Source organism: Micromesistius poutassou, assembly GCF_964030765.1.
Source record: "Micromesistius poutassou genome assembly, chromosome: 21".
In the NCBI taxonomy this organism is placed as follows: domain Eukaryota; kingdom Metazoa; phylum Chordata; class Actinopteri; order Gadiformes; family Gadidae; genus Micromesistius; species Micromesistius poutassou.
This window is the reverse complement of record NC_140291.1, coordinates 6,491,857-6,510,867: the sequence shown is the minus strand read 5'-3', so window position 1 is coordinate 6,510,867 and position 19,011 is coordinate 6,491,857. Positions and strand designations below refer to the sequence as shown.

The window sequence follows — 19,011 nt, the reverse complement described above, 5'->3', positions numbered from 1 at the left end:
GCGCTGCTATTTAACTACCACCAGGGAAATAGTTTACAGCAAAGACGTAGTTTTAGATTATATATTTGACTATGCTGAGAGTTTACTTTGTGTATGTCTATGTCTATGTTTTGAAACGTGTATTTATGAAATGTATGCATGGGTTCACATGTATTGTATTGTGTATTAATAACATTGTTGGAAACCCAGCATACAGTTACTATTTTTTTTCAATAATAATACAGATTTAATTAAACCAAATTCTGATTTGTGGTCATTAAATGTTGAAATCCATAAACGTGTCATATGTTACTGTGTGTTCTTTTTTTTGGTCTGTGTATAAAGTGTTCAGTATTGCATGACACTAAATTAAACGGTTATAATAAAGCAACACAATAGAGATTTAAAATGCATTTAATTTTGAAAAAATATATATTCGGGAATCAAATAGCTTTCCACCTTGGATGAGGGAACCGTAGGAAAGGGTTATTTTCCCCTCAAACTGTTCCTTTAACGAAGCGGAACCATCGTACAGTTATGTTGTTGTGGGGGCATGTTACGGAAGCACACACTAAACATTACATCTACCTTGAAGGTAGGGGGCCTCTACGAATAGTCAAATAACCAAAATAACCTTTATACCTCCTTTTCTTAACCTTTGTGGAAGACGTCAGCGGGTGAAGAACAGATTAAAATGTGCTTCTTTTCGAACCTAGGAAAACACTGCACTGTTTAAAATGAATCGACTCCACTTTCCTAACAGACGTCTTTGAACGACGGCGGGTATTGCTGACTGGTATTGCAGGGGCTAAGAAGACTGGAGGACAGGAGGAGGACCTGGAGCAGGAGGTGAAGACTCTGAAGGAGGAGCTGGCCATCACAAAGAAAGCTCTCCAGGCGTCTCTAGACTGAAACTACAATTTTCCGAAGATGGACTACAACGATAGTTATGATATTATAACTCTAGTTATATGATTGTAGGTAGTGATGGCAAAACGAGGCTTCATGAACCAATGAGGCTTTCCAGCCCAAAGGTTCACCAAAAGGTTCATTACCCGAAGCCTCATTGAATCGTTCTCTCGAGTGACACCTGCTGTGCAATATGTATATGACAGACTAAATATGTATGACAGACTAAATTAAGCCTGAGTCAAAGTATCCTGCAATGTCTATAAAATAAACAATTTTTGCCACTGCTACTCAATGAATATAAAGCGTGGAAATATCATTTTTTTGAGTGCTGTGACGTTGATCACTCAAAATAAATACATCAATGGTGTACACTGACACTGAATGCAATAGTGCTTATGGAACTGGGAGTGCAAAAGTGCTTATGGAACTGGGAGTGAGGAACAAACTGCAACAGCAGAATGGGCAAATAAAAGTTATTGGTTTTTATTTAAAAATAATAAGCTTTTTCACAGTTGGGGTTTAGCCGATTTCTTTTCTTTGACACAATCTACTAATACTATGCTAATAATATAATATTAATAGATAATTATATAGATATGTATAGCCTATAAGCCTATATAATAATAATATATATATGTAATACCCTAAACTCAACTAGCCTACTACTAACACTATTCTAGTATCTATCTATCTATTCTAACCTAATATAATATAGTCTAATGCAGTATAATAATAATAATAATAATAGCTGATATAATCTATGATACAATGACTGAACTTAACCACTAACTCTGACACTTAACCAACGCACACTCTATCTGATCACCAATACCAAACGCCAACTCAAAACCCACAAAATGCCGCGAGGTTCAAACCCTTTTTATGCAGTAGCGACACTCAAAATGAATCAGTGACGTGTACACTGAATCCGAGGCCTCGTTTGTCATCAGTCACGTGATTTTTACGGAAACGATACAAGCCTCGATTCATCTGGAACCTTCTTTTGCTCGACACATCCTCCGACGCCTCGCTTCAAACGCACCGCCCACATCTCCGTATAGAGTATAAAGGCGGCGCTCGCTGTCCCTGTTCTTTGAGCAACAAACGAATACCTACGAGAGTGATGACTTCCAGCGAGAACCCTGGCGGTGCTGGGTCCTTTTCAGGGCTTTCCTGTTCCTCCTGCCCCGCTTCTCTGGCGCCGGGTGACCAGCACCTGGAGTGTTTCCGTTGCCTCGGCGCGGAACACGCCGCGGCTGCTTTCGCAACCCCCGTCTCCTGCGCCGCCTGCCTTACGTTGCCTGAACAGGGACTCCTCTCCAGGCACCTGTTTTTCTCTCTGTCGGTGGTACCATTCGATCCCATCGACATCTTAAGAGCCGGTGTTCTGGACGACGACTCCATGGAGGTCGATGACGACCGCTCGATCGCCGACTCCGTGTCGGGGGTTACTCAGGTGAGTGGGGTCCCTCGCCTGGAGCCCCCCCTGGCAGCACTTCTCTGTCTGAGCGCCGGATGGGGTCCTAACAATAAGCCGCTGCCCCCCGACCACCTCCAACAGCAGATTGTCGGCCTGGCGGACACAGTGTTCGTATGTGCCGCTCAATCTGCGGCAGCTGTCAAAAACCTCACCCTGCTCACCTCTGCCCTGGTCTCCTGGTCGGCTGGTAAAGAGGCGTACAGCCCGGAGGAGGCTGCAAGATGGCTTCTCCGCTCCTCCAGTGCCATCCTCGACCTATGCCAGCGGATAGCTGTGTCGGCCGACCGACAGATGGCTCGCAGCACTATGATCGAGCGGGCCATATGGCTCTCCCATACTGCGGTGCCAGAGCGAGAGTGGGCTAGACTTGTCCATGGCCCATTAGCTCCAGATGGACTATTTGGGCCCCAGTTAGCGGAGGTGCTCGCTCACCAGCAGTCCGTCGAACCGGGCTCCTCTCATCAGCTGGTCGGAAGGACACGTGCACGGTCCCAACGTTCCAGGAGGCCGCAGTAGCAGCGCGGAGCCAGAAGCATCGCAAGCTGGCAACCAGTGTTTCCTTCCCATATAATATTCCCATAAATAAAGATTTTTATTTTTTAAAGTTTGTTTGTTTTTTTAAAGTCAGCTCTTTAGAACGGCAGTACAACGGCAGCTAAAGAGCTGTGTCTCCTTGTTGTCCTTTCTTCTATGCCGCTTTTCCACCGATACTCGCCACGACTTGTTGCACTTGTTGAACCTGTTTGGTTCGTGCCCTCCTCACTCTAGCCCGGCGAAACGTTGATCCGTGAACTCCAGCCACGCGCAGCCTAACTCTCGCTCCGAGAAAGGAGCGACACACGCGGCAAAACACTGATCCGTGGACTCCAGTTACGCACAGTCTAACTAGCCCAGGGAAAGGAGCGACACACACGGGGAAACGTTGATCCATGAACTCCAACCACGCGCAGCCTCACTCTAGCCATGGGAAAGGAGCGACACACGGCGAAACACTGATCCGTGTCCCCCTCGTCCCCCCCACTCCAGCCACGCAGGACACAACTTAACTTCGAGTGATAATCCATCCCTGATGTGCAGCGGAGCCATAAGCATCGCAAGCTGGCTCCCAGTGTTTCCTTCCCATATACCACTAATAAAGTTTGTTTGTTTTTTAAAGTCAGCTCTTTAGAACGGCAGTACATCCGTTCTAAAGAGCTGTGTCTCCTTGTTGTCCTTTCTTCAATGCCGCTTTTCCACCGATACTCGCCACGACTTGTTGCACTTGTTGAACCTGTTTGGTTCGTGCCCTCCTCACTCTAGCCCGGCGAAACGCTGATCTAGGGATGTCACGATACCAGAAATTTAGTAGTTGATAACAATACCAGTGAAATTCCACGATTCTCGATACCCAATTCGATACCACGGTCAAAAACAAAACAATAAATCCCATGTACTTTATTTATTAAAAACATTTAAACATTACAAAAAACAGTGGCACTGGCATGTAGCCTTCAAGTAATGAATAAAAATAAATCACTATTAACATTACAAAAAAAGAACAGTGGTACCTATGTAGCGTTCAAGTAATAATAATAATTTTAAAAAAATATGCGCTGAAGGCAGGCAGTCATGCAGCTATGCGGCTCGTGTTTACACTTGCGTGCATGGCGGGGTTTAAACATAACTTCCAACCTAATAGAGGTTATTCGCACGCCCCTTTTTACGTCGCCGCGGCCATTTTGTTGGCATGACACTGATTGAGAGTGAGTTGTCTGAACTGAGTGAAGTGAGCTGTCGTTCTGAGTTATCAAATGGAAACCATCCATCGTAACGTTACAACTTACTCCCTGTGATAAAATAATGTATAGACTGTGTGCTAGACCGATCTAACAGGGTCATTCCTATGTTCCCCGCTTTGTATGTGACTGGTGTTTTTCGTAGGTGGAATCCGGAAGAATGAATATTAGGGTTACGGTTAGGGTTAGGGTGAGGGTTACGATTAGGGTTATGGTTACGGTTATGGTTATGGTTATGGTTAGGAGTCAGCGTGTGAGTTTGCCTGACAGGCTGTCTGTCCAATCTTGGCGCTTGAGGCGGAACCTTTTCCGGATTCCACCTACGAAAAACTCGACCGGGGAACATAGTTACGCTCCCGATCTAACTCTAACTACTACCACAGGTAACTCTCTCGTTACCTGTGGTGAAATGTTGGGAACAGACTTCGCTATGAGTAGTCGGCTGAAGTCTCGCCTATTAATTCTAGCCAGCCATAAATCTCTCCTTCGCTGGCTCAAATCCTCAGTTTGTCACGTAGAGCCTATGTTAGGAATGTCAACTATGTCAACAATATGGCCGCCGCGAACGCGGTGACGTTTAGGTGCGCAAGGCAGCCACAGGAGACGCCTATGGGCTTAAATTTGTCTCATTAATATCTGTAAACGCACAGATGGTGATCTACAAATATTTTTGATTTGCACACGTGTTTTGCTATCTTGTATTTTGGTTTTTACATACTTGTAAATATATTGTGTTTTTGTAAATACACAATTTTCCATTTGTAAAAACAAAAAGCCATTTGCAAAACTGAAAATTCTGCTCGTGAAGTATGACTCAGCATTTGTGGATCATTACTCACGCACGCGCATCTCTTTCCTCACTTACGCATTTTTGAGACATTCTTGTCGAAGATCCGCACAGATCCACAAGCAAATAGCTCATGATTCGCAAGTGGCCTGCCCTCCTCACAAGTAGGTGGCAGTGTTGTTGTATGCATACAAATATTCCTTCCACAAACACAAATTTAGGATTTGTAACTTGTGTGTTGGTTTTTACAAATAAATGTGTATTCGTAAAAAAAAAGGCATTCGTAAAACTGAAAATTCTGCTCGTGAAGTGTAATTCAGCATTTGTGGATCATTACTCACGCACACGCATCTCTTTCCTCACTTAACGCATTTTTGAGACATTCTTGTCGAAGATCCGCACAGATCCACAAGCAAATAGCTCGTGATTCACAAATGGCCCGCCCTCCTCAACCAGTAGGTGGCAGTGTTGTTCTATGCATTGATGTAGCTATGGTTTGCACTCTGCTTAAGCGGACTTTCGATTTCGCGGTAAAACCATGGCTGAAGATGGAGCAACCCGGTATCACGCTAAAGCGTGAAATAGATACGTTGGTCCACCTCGCAAAGCGTGTAACGTCTTGCCTGATCAAAGCGTGAAGAGCACACGCTGTCTTCCGCCCATCTAAATGAATGGAGGAATAGCACCAACAGGGGGCGAGACATTCTCCCAGCATTTGGTGAAATGTTTACGTAGTCTTCATTATCTGACCATTAAACGTGTTTCTAATAACATTTCTAGCGAAAAATATACTTTTAACTTGCATAATCTTCAGTCAGTGAATGTGTCTGATCTTTAGTTTGATAATTGATTTATTTTTTTCGGTCTCGCTAAGGATGTTTCAACGACGTCAGGTTGCCTCAGTGCAAACCATAGCTACATCAATGCATAGAACAACACTGCCACCTACTGGTTGAGGAGGGCGGGCCATTTGTGAATCACAAGCTATTTGCTTGTGGATCTGTGCGGATCTTCGACAAGTATGGGCTTAAATTTGTCTCATTAATATCTGTAAACGCACAGATGGTGATCTACAAATATTTTTGATTTGCACACGTGTTTTGCTATCCACAAATACAAATTTATAATTTGTAACTTGTATTTTGGTTTTTACATACTTGTAAATATATTGTGTTTTTGTAAATACACAATTTTCCATTTGTAAAAACAAAAAGCCATTTGCAAAACTGAAAATTCTGCTCGTGAAGTATGACTCAGCATTTGTGGATCATTACTCACGCACACGCATCTCTTTCCTCACTTACGCATTTTTGAGACATTCTTGTCGAAGATCCGCACAGATCCACAAGCAAATAGCTCGTGATTCACAAATGGCCCGCCCTCCTCAACCAGTAGGTGGCAGTGTTGTTCTATGCATTGATGTAGCTATGGTTTGCACTGAGGCAACCTGACGTCGTTGAAACATCCTTAGCGAGACCGAAAAAAATAAATCAATTATCAAACTAAAGATCAGACACATTCACTGACTGAAGATTTTGCAAGTTAAAAGTATATTTTTCGCTAGAAATGTTATTAGAAACACGTTTAATGGTGAATCTTCCCTAAAATATTGCATTTCCCCGTCAGATAATAAAGACTACGTAAACATTTCACCAAATGCTGGGAGAATGTCTCGCCCCCTGTTGGTGCTATTCCTCCATTCATTTAGATGGGCGGAAGAAAGAGTGTACTCTTCACGCTTTGATCAGGCAAGACGTTACACGTACGTGCTTTGCGAGGTGGACCAACGTATCTATTTCACGCTTTGGCGTGATACCGGGTTGCTCCATCTTCAGCCATGGTTTTACAGTGAAATCGAAAGTCCGCTTAAGCAGAGTGCAAACCATAGCTACATCAATGCATAGAACAACACTGCCACCTACTGGTTGAGGAGGGCGGGCCATTTGTGAATCACGAGCTGTGGATCTGTGCGGATCTTCGACAAGAATGTCTCAAAAATGCGTAAGTGAGGAAAGAGATGCGTGTGCGTGAGTAATGATCCACAAATGCTGAGTCATACTTCACGAACAGAATTTTCAGTTTTGCAAATGGCTTTTTGTTTTTACAAATGGAAAATTGTGTATTTACAAAAACACAATATATTTACAAGTATGTAAAAACCAAAATACAAGTTACAAATTATAAATTTGTATTTGTGGATAGCAAAACACGTGTGCAAATCAAAAATATTTGTAGATCACCATCTGTGCGTTTACAGATATTAATGAGACAAATTTAAGCCCATAGACAAGAATGTCTCAAAAATGCGTAAGTGAGGAAAGGGATGCGTGTGCGTGAGTAATGATCCACAAATGCTGAATCACACTTCACGAGCAGAATTTTCAGTTTTACGAATGCCTTTTTTTTTTTTACGAATACACATTTATTTGTAAAAACCAACACACAAGTTACAAATCCTAAATTTGTGTTTGTGGAAGGAATATTTGTATGCATACAACAACACTGCCACCTACTTGTGAGGAGGGCAGGCCACTTGCGAATCATGAGCTATTTGCTTGTGGATCTGTGCGGATCTTCGACAAGAATGTCTCAAAAATGCGTAAGTGAGGAAAGAGATGCGCGTGCGTGAGTAATGATCCACAAATGCTGAGTCATACTTCACGAGCAGAATTTTCAGTGTTGCAAATGGCTTTTTGTTTTTACAAATGGAAAATTGTGTATTTACAAAAACACAATATATTTACAAGTATGTAAAAACCAAAATACAAGTTACAAATTATAAATTTGTATTTGTGGATAGCAAAACACGTGTGCAAATCAAAAATATTTGTAGATCACCATCTGTGCGTTTACAGATATTAATGAGACAAATTTAAGCCCATAGTTTCCCACCTGCTGTACCGTCCAAATGCTGAAAGAATAGCGTGGAGGACGAGCGGCGGTGTGCACCACCTTATATACACGGTGCCGTGGGAAATGTTGGCGGTGCCCACGTTGCATAGTAGAAATTTTCAGTGCGCGCGAGCACACGCACGGGACAAGCCCATAAGGCGAAGCCTAGACGACTACGCCTACAATCATAGAACTAGAGTTAAACTAGAGTAGAACTAGAGTAGAATATCATAACTCGTTGTAGTCCATCTTCGGAAAATTGTAGTTTCACTCTAGAGACGCTAGAGGTCAGCAATACCCGCCATCGCGCAAAGACATCGGTTAGGAAAGTGGAGTCGATTCATTTTAAACAGTGCAGTGTTTTCCTAGGTTCGTTAATTTTGAAAATATATATATTCGGGAATCAAATAGCTTTCCTCCTTGGATGAGGGAACCGTAGGAAAGGGTTATTTTTCCCTCAAACTGTTCCTTTAACGAAGCGGAACCATCGTACAGTTATGTTGTTGTGGGGGCATGTTACAGACGCACACACTAAACATCACATCTACCCTGAAGGTAGGGTTTACCTTGTGTTATTCTGTTTTGCAATGTATTTTTCACTGTTAATTAATTTTCATTGTTCCATTCCCAACTTAATCGACTCGATCAAAATCGTTTTCTCATAGCTGAAGAATCGTCTGACTCTTAGCAAGTTAGCTTTCCATGCTATCTATGTTGATACTGACCTTGTTGTCATAGTTCAGTAAGAATATTGATACTATGTTCCGATAACATATGCAACCTTACATCCAATTAAAAAAAAAGTTATTATGTGTTTATTTCGATAGCTTCCTCGATAGGTCCGGTGACAACTATCTGCAAGAATGAATGTAAACCAGGGGGGGACCGTGGGGAGTGATCCAGTGATCCTGGCCACGGCTGGATACGACCATACAGTACGCTTTTGGCAGGCCCACAGCGGGATCTGCACTAGGACGGTCCAGCATCAAGACTCGGTATCCTTTGTTTTTGCCCCCTTCGCCTTGGTATGTTTTGTTTGGCACAAATAATATCGTTTAACTGAAATGTATCTCGGTACAGTTGGGTGAAATCTACACTGACCCATTAACCAGCAAGTGTCAGTGCCGTGGTGTACTTAGGATGTCGGTATACTCAAATACCTGTTATGCTGTTACTTAACAAGCTCTCAGCAGGTAAACTCGCTTGAGGTGACGCCAGATAGGAGTATGATTGCTGCTGCAGGTATGTTTATCATCACAACTTATTGACTGCTCATCAAATCTATATTATCAACCAATTTACAACATAGAAGTAAAAACTTGTCTGTGTTTTTCTCTGTTTTTAGGCTACCAACACATCCGCATGTATGACTTGAACTCCAACAACCCAAACCCAGTGATCACATACGATGGCGTCAGCAAGAACATCACGTCCGTGGGCTTCCATGAGGACGGGCGCTGGATGTACACCGGAGGGGAGGACTGCATGGCTCGGATCTGGGACCTGAGGTGCATCACTTCGCATTCGATGCATGCATGGGGGTCAATCAAATGCTAATAAAATGCTAACCTGTGTTGGTCTCCTCTGCTGTTTTCAAGGTCCAGGAACCTGCAGTGTCAAAGGATCTTCCAGGTCAATGCACCCATCAACTGTGTGTGCCTTCACCCTAACCAGGTGAGACGAACAAGGCAATTTACTCTGATTGTCAATGCTTTGATTCCCCTTGAACTTTGATGGCGTCAATAGAAAATGCAATTTTATTTGATTAAATCAGAGTAACTGAAAAAGCACCATGTTTTTATTATCGTTTTACTAATAATAATAATAATAATAATAATAATAATAATAATAGTAATAATAATAATAATAATTTCTTTCTGTGTAAGAAATGTGTGAAATCTTTTTATTTTTCCTGGTATTATAAGAGATGCAATGATATGTTGTCGCCATAGGCCAGAATGTGAGATATCAGTATCTGCAGAGATGAACAACATGGCTGTCGTCCTGTGTGCTCCAGGCAGAGCTGATCGTGGGCGACCAGAGCGGCGTGATCCACATCTGGGATCTAAAGACGGACCACAACGAGCAGCTGATCCCCGAGCCCGACGTCGCCATCAACTCCGTGCACATCGACCCGGACGCCAGCTACATGGCAGCGGTCAACAGCTCGGTCAGTGGCCTTGGACAGAACGTTACTCTGCACCTCCTCTGTAGCAATGCATAACATGCACGGATGGATTTTGAAAGGAGGGACTGAAAGGCGGTCCTTGGCTGTGATGTTCTCTTCTGAAACGCTGAGCATTGTGTGGTGGCTGATTATTCGTTTTCTGTTGTTGTGGGGCGTCTATCTTCCTCCAGGGGAACTGCTACGTGTGGAACCTGGCGGGGGGCATGGGAGACGAGGTCACTCAGCTCATCCCCAAGACCAAGATCCCAGCCCACAAGCGCTACTCGCTGCGCTGCAAGTTCAGCCCTGACTCCACGTGAGTACACCCCCAACCCCCCCCCCCCCTCCACTTTCCTTATGTATTCATGTGGGGTTATTCATCTCAGACCTTAGTTTGTGTGGCCTGTTTTTGGGGGGATGAGTAAAGTATTGTGATGTGTGTTAAATTAAGACTTCATATTGCCCATAAGAAAATGTTGTTTTATTTTTGTAATAAACATACCGTGGTATGCCTACGTTTGATTCATACATTGCATCGAGATGCCATCGAAATCTTAAAAAAAAAACACTCTTGCCCCATTAAGAATGGAATAGTAAATATATGAAACTTATGGACAAGGAAATCGCATGCCATTACATGATATATTTTACGTGAAGATTCACACCAGACTAAAGGACTCCTGTTTCGGTTGAATAACTTTAAGGCACGGAGGACAAGCAACAGATCTCTTTTGCTTGCATAACAGTCGATGACTCACGGGAGTGATGCCTGTTTCTATGTTTGTGTCGGCAGCCTGTTGGCCACCTGCTCAGCAGACCAGACCTGCAAGATCTGGAGAACGTCCAACTTCTCCTTGATGACTGAGCTGAGCATCAAGAGCAACAACCCAGGGGAGACCTCTAGGGGCTGGATGTGGGACTGCGCCTTCTCTGGCGACTCCCAGTACATCGTCACAGGTTAGTACAGGCCGACTGAACATTGGAAGTGTTGGGATTCTGTATGATTGAAAAGAAACACCTACAAATCTAGTTGTAGCCTAAACTGTGACCGTTTAGGCTAAATCTTTAAGAAAACAACCTTGCAACGATTGCCAAGGCCATCTAGAAAAAAATACATTTGTAAAAAGGTGTCTGCAACTGCAAGGCATTAGGATCCCAGGTCCTATACTAGACCATAAATGACTCTTGAATATGCTGCTATAGTATTGTATATTATTGTATATTAGGGTGGTTAAACAACCCAATAGCTAGGTCAAAACCTCAACAGAAGTGTAAGACAATAGTATGGATGTGCTGTCACCAACATGCATGTCAAACTTGAGACTTTGTTTGATTTATCTCTCTCTCTCGCCCTCCCGCAGCCTCGTCAGACAACCTGGCGCGCCTGTGGTGCGTGGAGACCGGGGAGATCAAGCGGGAGTACAGCGGTCACCAGAAGGCCGTGGTATGCCTGGCCTTCAACGACAGCGTGCTGGGCTGACGAAGAGGAGAAGGACGTGGTCCCTCTGGCCTTCAACGACAGTGTGCTGGGCTGACGAAGAGGAGGACAGCGTTGCGCGGAGAAAAAACAACAACTTTGTTTGGCAGGAGAACACGTGCAGGGTGGTGACGTGCAGAACGGAGAGAGAAAAAGAACGAATGAATGATTGGACTCAGCAGAAGGGTTGGAACGAGTGACGGAATCGACACGAATGGGAACATATTGATTGCTGGTTAACGCGGGCGGGGATGATCCGTGAGTTCGTATTGGGGGTGTCTTCGGATCGGCGTTGACGAGCCAGACAGCGATGAGCATGATCGGGACTCCATCCCCACAGCAGCGGGAAGACGGTGATGATCATGTTGATGAAGAGGAGGGCAGGAGTGTCTGAACGTCTGCCCACCTTTACAAGTTATACACAAACGCATCACTGCTGTCTTTTAAATGATGCAACATCTGGTAATAATAATATTAATATTCTGCCTGTATGAATATTTTATATGCAGCTCTCTCATCAGCCAATTTGGAAGAGTGACATTCTTGACACAGCATTCATTTACTAACTAGGTTTTTAACTTTTTGTGCCATTCTTTCCAAAGGCCATGTTGTGACATCTTTTAAAAATGAAGCAACCGGTAGAGAGCGGTCTGCAACGCATCTGAGGGCGAATTAGCAAGAGCTTTGTTTTTAGAAATGGGCCATATTTAAGACCACATGATTGGCATTGTTTCCAGGATGCTGGCTTGCCTGTGCCGTTTGAATTGGTTATGTGTTGGTCGTGTCTGTATATGTATAAATGATATCATTATATTCCCGGGCCAATGTTTTAATATTTTGAAGAATGATTTCCCCCAGTAAAGACTTGGGTCAGACATACATATGTCTTGCAAAACCTGTTTCGTTATCGCTCCGTTCTTACTTCCTCCTCACGCGACACACAAAGAAATGCCCCACATTACACAACAAAGATTTATTGGCAAGATAAAAACACTGCATCACTAGGTTAACAGTAAACAGGATCTTTGGCCACCAGGAAGGAGGCATTACAACATGAAGAGGGGTTATTGAGAGAACCAGGACGTCGGCATCTCCTAGTGTGTGTGTTGAGGAAAGGAGGAGAGAGCCCTGGTTGAGACTGGCTACTGTTCTCCCCTGATGAGGCTTGTTTGGATTGAAGGTGGTGGATTTTGCTGTGTGATAAAGGTGAGGGTGCAGAGAGGTGAGGAACAGTGGGTGGGCTGAGGGGTGCAGAAGGTCACTCAGGAAGGTAGTAGAAGCAGACGGACACGCAGATGTTGCTGGGGAAGCAGATGTCGATACAGAAGTATACCAGTCTCTGTCTCCCTGGGCCTGGAGCGACGAGAGGAACATGGTTTCACAATTCAGTGGTCTTACTAGCCTGGAATTCCAGACCCACATCTAGAATACTGTAGGGTCTGGCAACGAGTAATGAAAATGGCCAAACTCGAGGGGCGGCATTAAGCATGCATTTGAAAATATCACTGTACGCAATTGGATAACACTGACCAATCAGAAGAATACAAGGGGTGACGTATCCAGACCAGCAGAGCTAACCAATAGATAAGACTTTTGCCGTATCATATAGTCGGTAAAACAGCAACGCTTTTGGCCCGCCTATATCAGATACACCGATGTGATTGGTTAATGTTCGGATCCAGGGGAATCGGGGAGATAGTATATTGCTCGTTCCCAGAGTGACTCACTGAGCAAATTAAAATTGTGCTCTCGCCAGAACTCTGGATTTCCAAAACAAACATCAAACGAACTTCACGGTTAGATTATATCTTCAAAGGCAGAGAAAGAGGTTTGAATAACCTGTTTTTACAATTTGGGCATATTAATTACAATGTTAACATGCTCTTATTTAAATGTAAGTGGCACGATCATCAGTACTTATGGTTTTTATGAACAATTAGAACATGATGGTTAGAAAGGGTCTAGGAGAAATATCACAGGGAAAGCTTCTGTCAGGTGGAACTCTAAAGGTTGTGTTAGAGAATATATATATATATAAGGGTCACCAAACAATGTCATCAAGATCATGAGTTATTGTGATTATAATGAATAGTGTTATTTTTAAAATGTCATGTCGACACATGGTTGCGCATCATTAAAACCTTTCTAGAGGAAACTGCCTTTTCATTTCAAGTCTTTCTCAACTGTATGCCTTGCTTGTTCTCAGCCCAGTTTGTAAGTCGCTTTGGATGAAAGCGTTTGCCTAATGACCTTGATCTTTGTCGAGTACTCAGTTCACATACGCAAAGCTCTCGCTGGTAAAAGCATTCAATACACTGGAAAAGGTCGGTAAAGGTCAGGCAGTTATGGTTGCAGATTACATTTCTCTGGCTCTCTCACTCCCACACTACACATCCTTAGTCCATTGGCTACTTACCAAGGAAACCCCTCTTCTGTGTTGGTTCATATCGTCTCAGTAATTCATTCAGGAGCTACACCAACATTCACACACATTCAGGACAACACAGTTCCGGTCCAGTGATTTCAAACTGTTGCAATCGCATTCATTAAACAATGTTATAACAGATACATTGTTTGGTGTAGTGGAAGGCGTCATTTAAAATGCTACATATATAAAAAAAATCAGTTGAAAAAATTGTGATCTTTTGGCTGCTGCATTCAGTGATTTCATCTTTAGGTATATGTTCTGCGTGGTAGCCCTTCCATTATCCTTTACGTGTGAATACAAGGTGTCTAGTGGTCAGGGTGTTCAAATCCCAGCCGAAAGGTTCTGGGTTTGATCCCCAATGTCCGCAGCCTATCTGTGAAATTCCTTAAATACATATCTGAATTCACTGTAGTCAGAGCGGATTAAAACCTCTGCTGAATGACTACATTAGTGCAGTACCAATACACCCTCTATTTATGACCCAAGTCCTTCTCATGAAAGACTGTCAGCATCCTGTAATGACACCAATGTCCTGTCTGTCACATGGAAGTGTGTTATTTGTGTGTCCATAGGGTCTCACCCTCTGCCCTCCTGGTCCAGTGGACCGTGCTGTCCCGACACAGGGCCTGGAAGGGCTCCTCCAGGGTGGACACGTTGACCCCGTGGCCCCCCAGCACCCCCAGGAACTCAGTCTGTCTGTGGATCTCATTCCCAGACAGCTGGAACTGGCTCATCTGGGGAAGGGGAAGCAAACGAACGACCGGGGCGACTCAAGATTCAGTCTAGCTGAGTCGTTATCTCCTCCTCCTTGCGGTTAGCAAACACCATCAGAGCCAGAGATGGCTCTACAGTGGATACGTGGTGAGAGAGAATAAGAAGTGTTCATAACGTGGCCTAGATATCAAAGGGGAAGAGAGGGCGGCTGAAACTCAAGCCGTTATAACAGCGATACGCCGGTCCACTTGCTATTGGCTCTCCTCTTTGGCTGAAACAAAGGATGTGCGTGGGGGATGGGGGGGAGTTGATGCTGATGCAAATCAGCATCTCTAGCGCTGCACAGGAGACAATAGCAGGCCTTCCCTTCTCACTCTCCTCCACTAATAACCCCTTTATGAGGGCAGAGAAGGGGTGCGGCCCCTGAGGTCCATCAAGGATTAAATGAGTGCTATCTCCAGCAGTGTCTGAATGAAGGCCGCCGCGGCGTCTCCGCGGGACATGTGACACCGTGGGAGAGGGCACTCTGGTGCATCAAGTTTAGTTGTTGTTTTGATTTGTTTCCATCCTCTGAGGAACTGGTTACAGATCGGATGGAGGACCACCAGAGGAGATGGAAGACCCCCCCCCCCACCCCCCGGCCACTCGATTACCGTCTGTCAGGCTGCTGATGTGCTGGGAGATGTGCTTGATTTGGAGCCTTTTGACAGATCATCAATATTAGGGATAGGTTCACTACCTGTTCCTGTCATTCTTACATTAGGTTTTATTTATGTCTTCCACAGCATCAGCATGGTCAGTTGACGAGTGGTGTCTATAGTGGTGCACTGCCATACCTAAATCGAACGGACCCATAATGAATGTTGAGCTACACCTGTTTTTTCCATGGTGTGAAAAGGGTCTCTTGTTAACACCAGCACCGCTTCAACAACAACAGGGCTGGTGGAGACAAGATGTACTTTTTAAATCCCAGATGGGGAAATTTGGTCCTTTAGGCCAAATGGTTTTTAAAGCCCAAAAATTGGTTAATTGGCACTTGGTGCTGCCAAGATAAACCCCACATGAAGCCTCTCTCTCTCTCTCTCTCTCTCTCTCTCTCTCGCTCTCTCTCTCTCTCTCGCTCTCTCTCTCTCTCTCCCTCCCTCTCTGTCTCTCTCTCTCTCTCTCTCTCTCTCTCTCTCTCTCTCTCTCTCTCTCTCTCTCTCTCTCTCCCTCCCTCTCTCCCTCCCTCTCTGTCTCTCTCTCTCTCTCCCTCTCTCCCTCTCTCTCTCTCTCTCTCTCTCTCTTCCTCTCTCACTCTCTCTCTCTCTCTCTCCCTCCCTCCATCTCTGTCTCTCTGTCTCTCTCACACTCTCCCTCTCTCTTTCTCTCTCTCTCTCTTTCTCTCTCTCTGGGTCATCACCAGACCTATCAGGCCGTATCTTCCTGCAACAGAGAAGACCTTAAAAGCTGAAAGCCCCCCTAGACAGAGCAGGCATTGTGCGGGGTCCAGGGCTCAGGCTTGCTGCCTGACCCGTCCTGTAAGACGAGCCTGGGCGCGGAGAGAGGGGGCTAGGGGGGTGGGGGGGATCAGGTGTGCTGAAGAATTCAGTCATGGAAGAGAGGGGCACACACACACACACACACACACACACACACACACACACACCCTCCCATGCATGCATTCACACACAAGCTTGCACACACGAATACCTACACACACACACTCACTCTTTCAGACACGCACACACATATACTCACACACGAGCACACACACACACACACACACATATATACTCACACACGAGCACATACACATTCAGACATGCACACACATGCACACACACACATATACACTCATATGGACACATTAACACACACACACACACACACACACACACATACACACGTGCATGTGTGTCCACACACACTAAGTGATGTGTGGCGCAGGAGTAAGAAAAGCATGTACTAACTGTTGCTAAGTGAGGTCGCTCCTTTCGGAATAAACCACCGAGTTCAATGAACTGCTGATGTTAGTTCTCCTACCAGCCAGGGTGTCAAAAAGACAGGCGGTTGTTTCTGAAAGTTTAGTCATTATGTATTTGTATCCATAGCAACTTGCAGTGAATTATTTGAGATACATGCCATCTGTTTTATTTCACCAATTAGCCACTGTATTCTCCTCATCCGATGCTGTGGTTTTTAATATCTGAAAACCTGGTGTCTTGGTACTGTCTACATGTTGCGTCACATGCCTTAGCTGATGGAGAAAGGTCAAACCGTTACCTTCTGCGTTGACTCGGGCAGGAAGGAGCCAACACGTTGGTAATCCGATTGGTCCATTTCACGCAGGAAGCAGCTCTCCTGGCTGGCCGGTTTGTAACAAACCAGCCCCTGATGAACAGGTGACCTTTAAACTTTAATCTAATAACATAGTCATTCTATGCGTTTACAGTGCAAAGACATTTCTTCCATTTAGTTCACTCTTAAAACTTGAAAGAGTGAACTAAATGGATCACTTGTACTTAATTGTGTAGCATGTACTTAATTGTGTTGTGCATGCATATTGTGTAGCATTTACTTAGTTGTGTAGCATCTGCAGTAGCCAGCTATCACTGCTGTATACGGGGAATGGGGTCAGCCTGGCGATTGTTAGTACTTGCACTTGGTTCTATGAACATCTTTACTGTACCGACGGTGATATATTGTTTCACTTCTTATGACAAATGTACTTATTGTGAGTCGCTTTGGATAAAAGCGTCTGCTAAATGCCCTAAATGTAAATCACAGTATGGCCATAATACATGTATGTATATATATATATATATATATATATATATATAGTGTATATATATATATATATGTATATAATATATATACATATAAATGAATGACAATGCATACATGCTATGTTTAACGGACATGAGGAACACTGTATTGATGAAAAATATACTACACTATACAATAAACAAAATGAATTGACTTACATGTTTGACATCAAAGAGCACAGTGGAGGAGAGGTTTGACAGTGTGGTCACTGAAAAGATCACCAGGTCATTCTCCTTGTCCACTATTGTTGATTGGTTGATCACAGTCCCAGTTGGATCTGGACCGGTGATTCTGACAATGTGTAAAGACTATGATACAAACAATAACAATGGGCAACGGGTGAATGAAAGGGTAGTCAAGTCAATATTAAAACACAGGATATGTATGTTATAGTCTTCATTTTCCCTGATATGATGTGAGTGGGTTGTTTTTCTATTTGTATCGGAAGTCGGAATTCATCATTATAGCAATAACAATATTATTAAGGTAATTATTAGGATTACGAAGATGTAATAGAAACAATACATACAGTGTAGGATATATTCTAGACTATGTGTTTCAGTTTAAACAAGCGTACTGTAGATTGGTATTGTTTATTTCAGGGTAACTATACCTGAGCAGGGTCTTCCAGCATCCCAGAGTTACCCAGGTTCCCTGTCAATGCCAGAGCGATCAAGACCACGAGCAGACAGACCACCACGCTCACCCAGAAGGCCTTGTGGGGAAACCAGGGTTTCACCGCAGGAACCCTCTCCTAGAAACAAATACCGACAATACATAGGTTGAATGTGAACCTGTTGTTGACCTCAGATGTAGGACACTTGCCAGAATGCATTCTGGTAAACCAAGAACATTCAAGGTGGGAGTCACACATCCAGAGCACTGGACCTTCCTGCTCAATGATTGTCTTTGATCAACAGAATGCTGAGCTGAATGAACTTCTCTCCACATAAAACAAATGCTTATCCTAGGTTCATGTTTCCTTATCTGAAGCATCTGACAATTGTCATTTCCAAATTACCCAATTTCCCACCATCTATATTGATCCTTATCCTTGACTATATTTCTTCGCCAATTCTATCTACTCACATTTTTGTTATCAATTAAAAGTTATTTGGATGCTTATACTCGAGTTATACTCGAAATCGAGTTCTAGTTCTGGTAAGAGCTAAAAATAAATCAAATACAGCCCACTGCAGTCACAAAAATAAGTAAAATAATTTTTTTGCACACAAACCCCCCAGAAAGAGTGAATTTGCAGCGTGTTTCTTACCGTGCATCGTACTTCCTCTACGCTGTGCTCAGAGGGTCTCCCACAGCCCACCATCCTGTGTCCTTTGACAGCTCCTTAGACACTCTGCGGCCGTCTACTGCTGCTGGCTATCGGCATGGAGCTGTGGTCACGACCAGCACTCATCCAGACTCCCCCACGCCACACACCTGCTGGCAACCTTCTCTTTGGTCACACCCCCCACCAACCCCAAACCAGCCCCCCTGCTCCTTCCCTCCCATGGTCACCTCCACCCCCCTCCCCAACTCCAGTCTCCTCGGTTTCCTTCCAAAACCTCCCCCTTCCTCCCACCACCACTTTG

The 19,011-nt window shown here is 44.1% G+C and overlaps 2 protein-coding genes across 2 annotated transcripts; one reads left to right on the top strand and one right to left on the bottom strand.

Moving 5' to 3' along the window:
* Positions 1-8,346: 8,346 nt before the first annotated feature.
* Positions 8,347-11,482, top strand: mlst8 (MTOR associated protein, LST8 homolog). Its single transcript, XM_084485236.1, has 9 exons — positions 8,347-8,380; positions 8,653-8,820; positions 9,016-9,067; positions 9,171-9,333; positions 9,424-9,499; positions 9,843-9,995; positions 10,184-10,308; positions 10,786-10,949; positions 11,354-11,482. Exons 2-9 carry the CDS (start codon positions 8,689-8,691, stop codon positions 11,470-11,472), a joined length of 984 nt encoding a protein of 327 aa, XP_084341362.1. The 5' UTR covers positions 8,347-8,380; positions 8,653-8,688; the 3' UTR covers positions 11,473-11,482.
* Positions 11,351-18,746, bottom strand: bricd5 (BRICHOS domain containing 5; the record flags this gene model as incomplete). Its single annotated transcript, XM_084485572.1, has 7 exons — positions 11,351-11,447; positions 11,503-12,822; positions 14,478-14,631; positions 16,877-16,984; positions 17,578-17,727; positions 18,033-18,173; positions 18,693-18,746. 6 exons carry the CDS (start codon positions 18,744-18,746, stop codon positions 12,728-12,730), a joined length of 702 nt encoding a protein of 233 aa, XP_084341698.1. The 3' UTR covers positions 11,351-11,447; positions 11,503-12,727.
* Between the last annotated feature and the right edge of the window lie 265 nt (positions 18,747-19,011).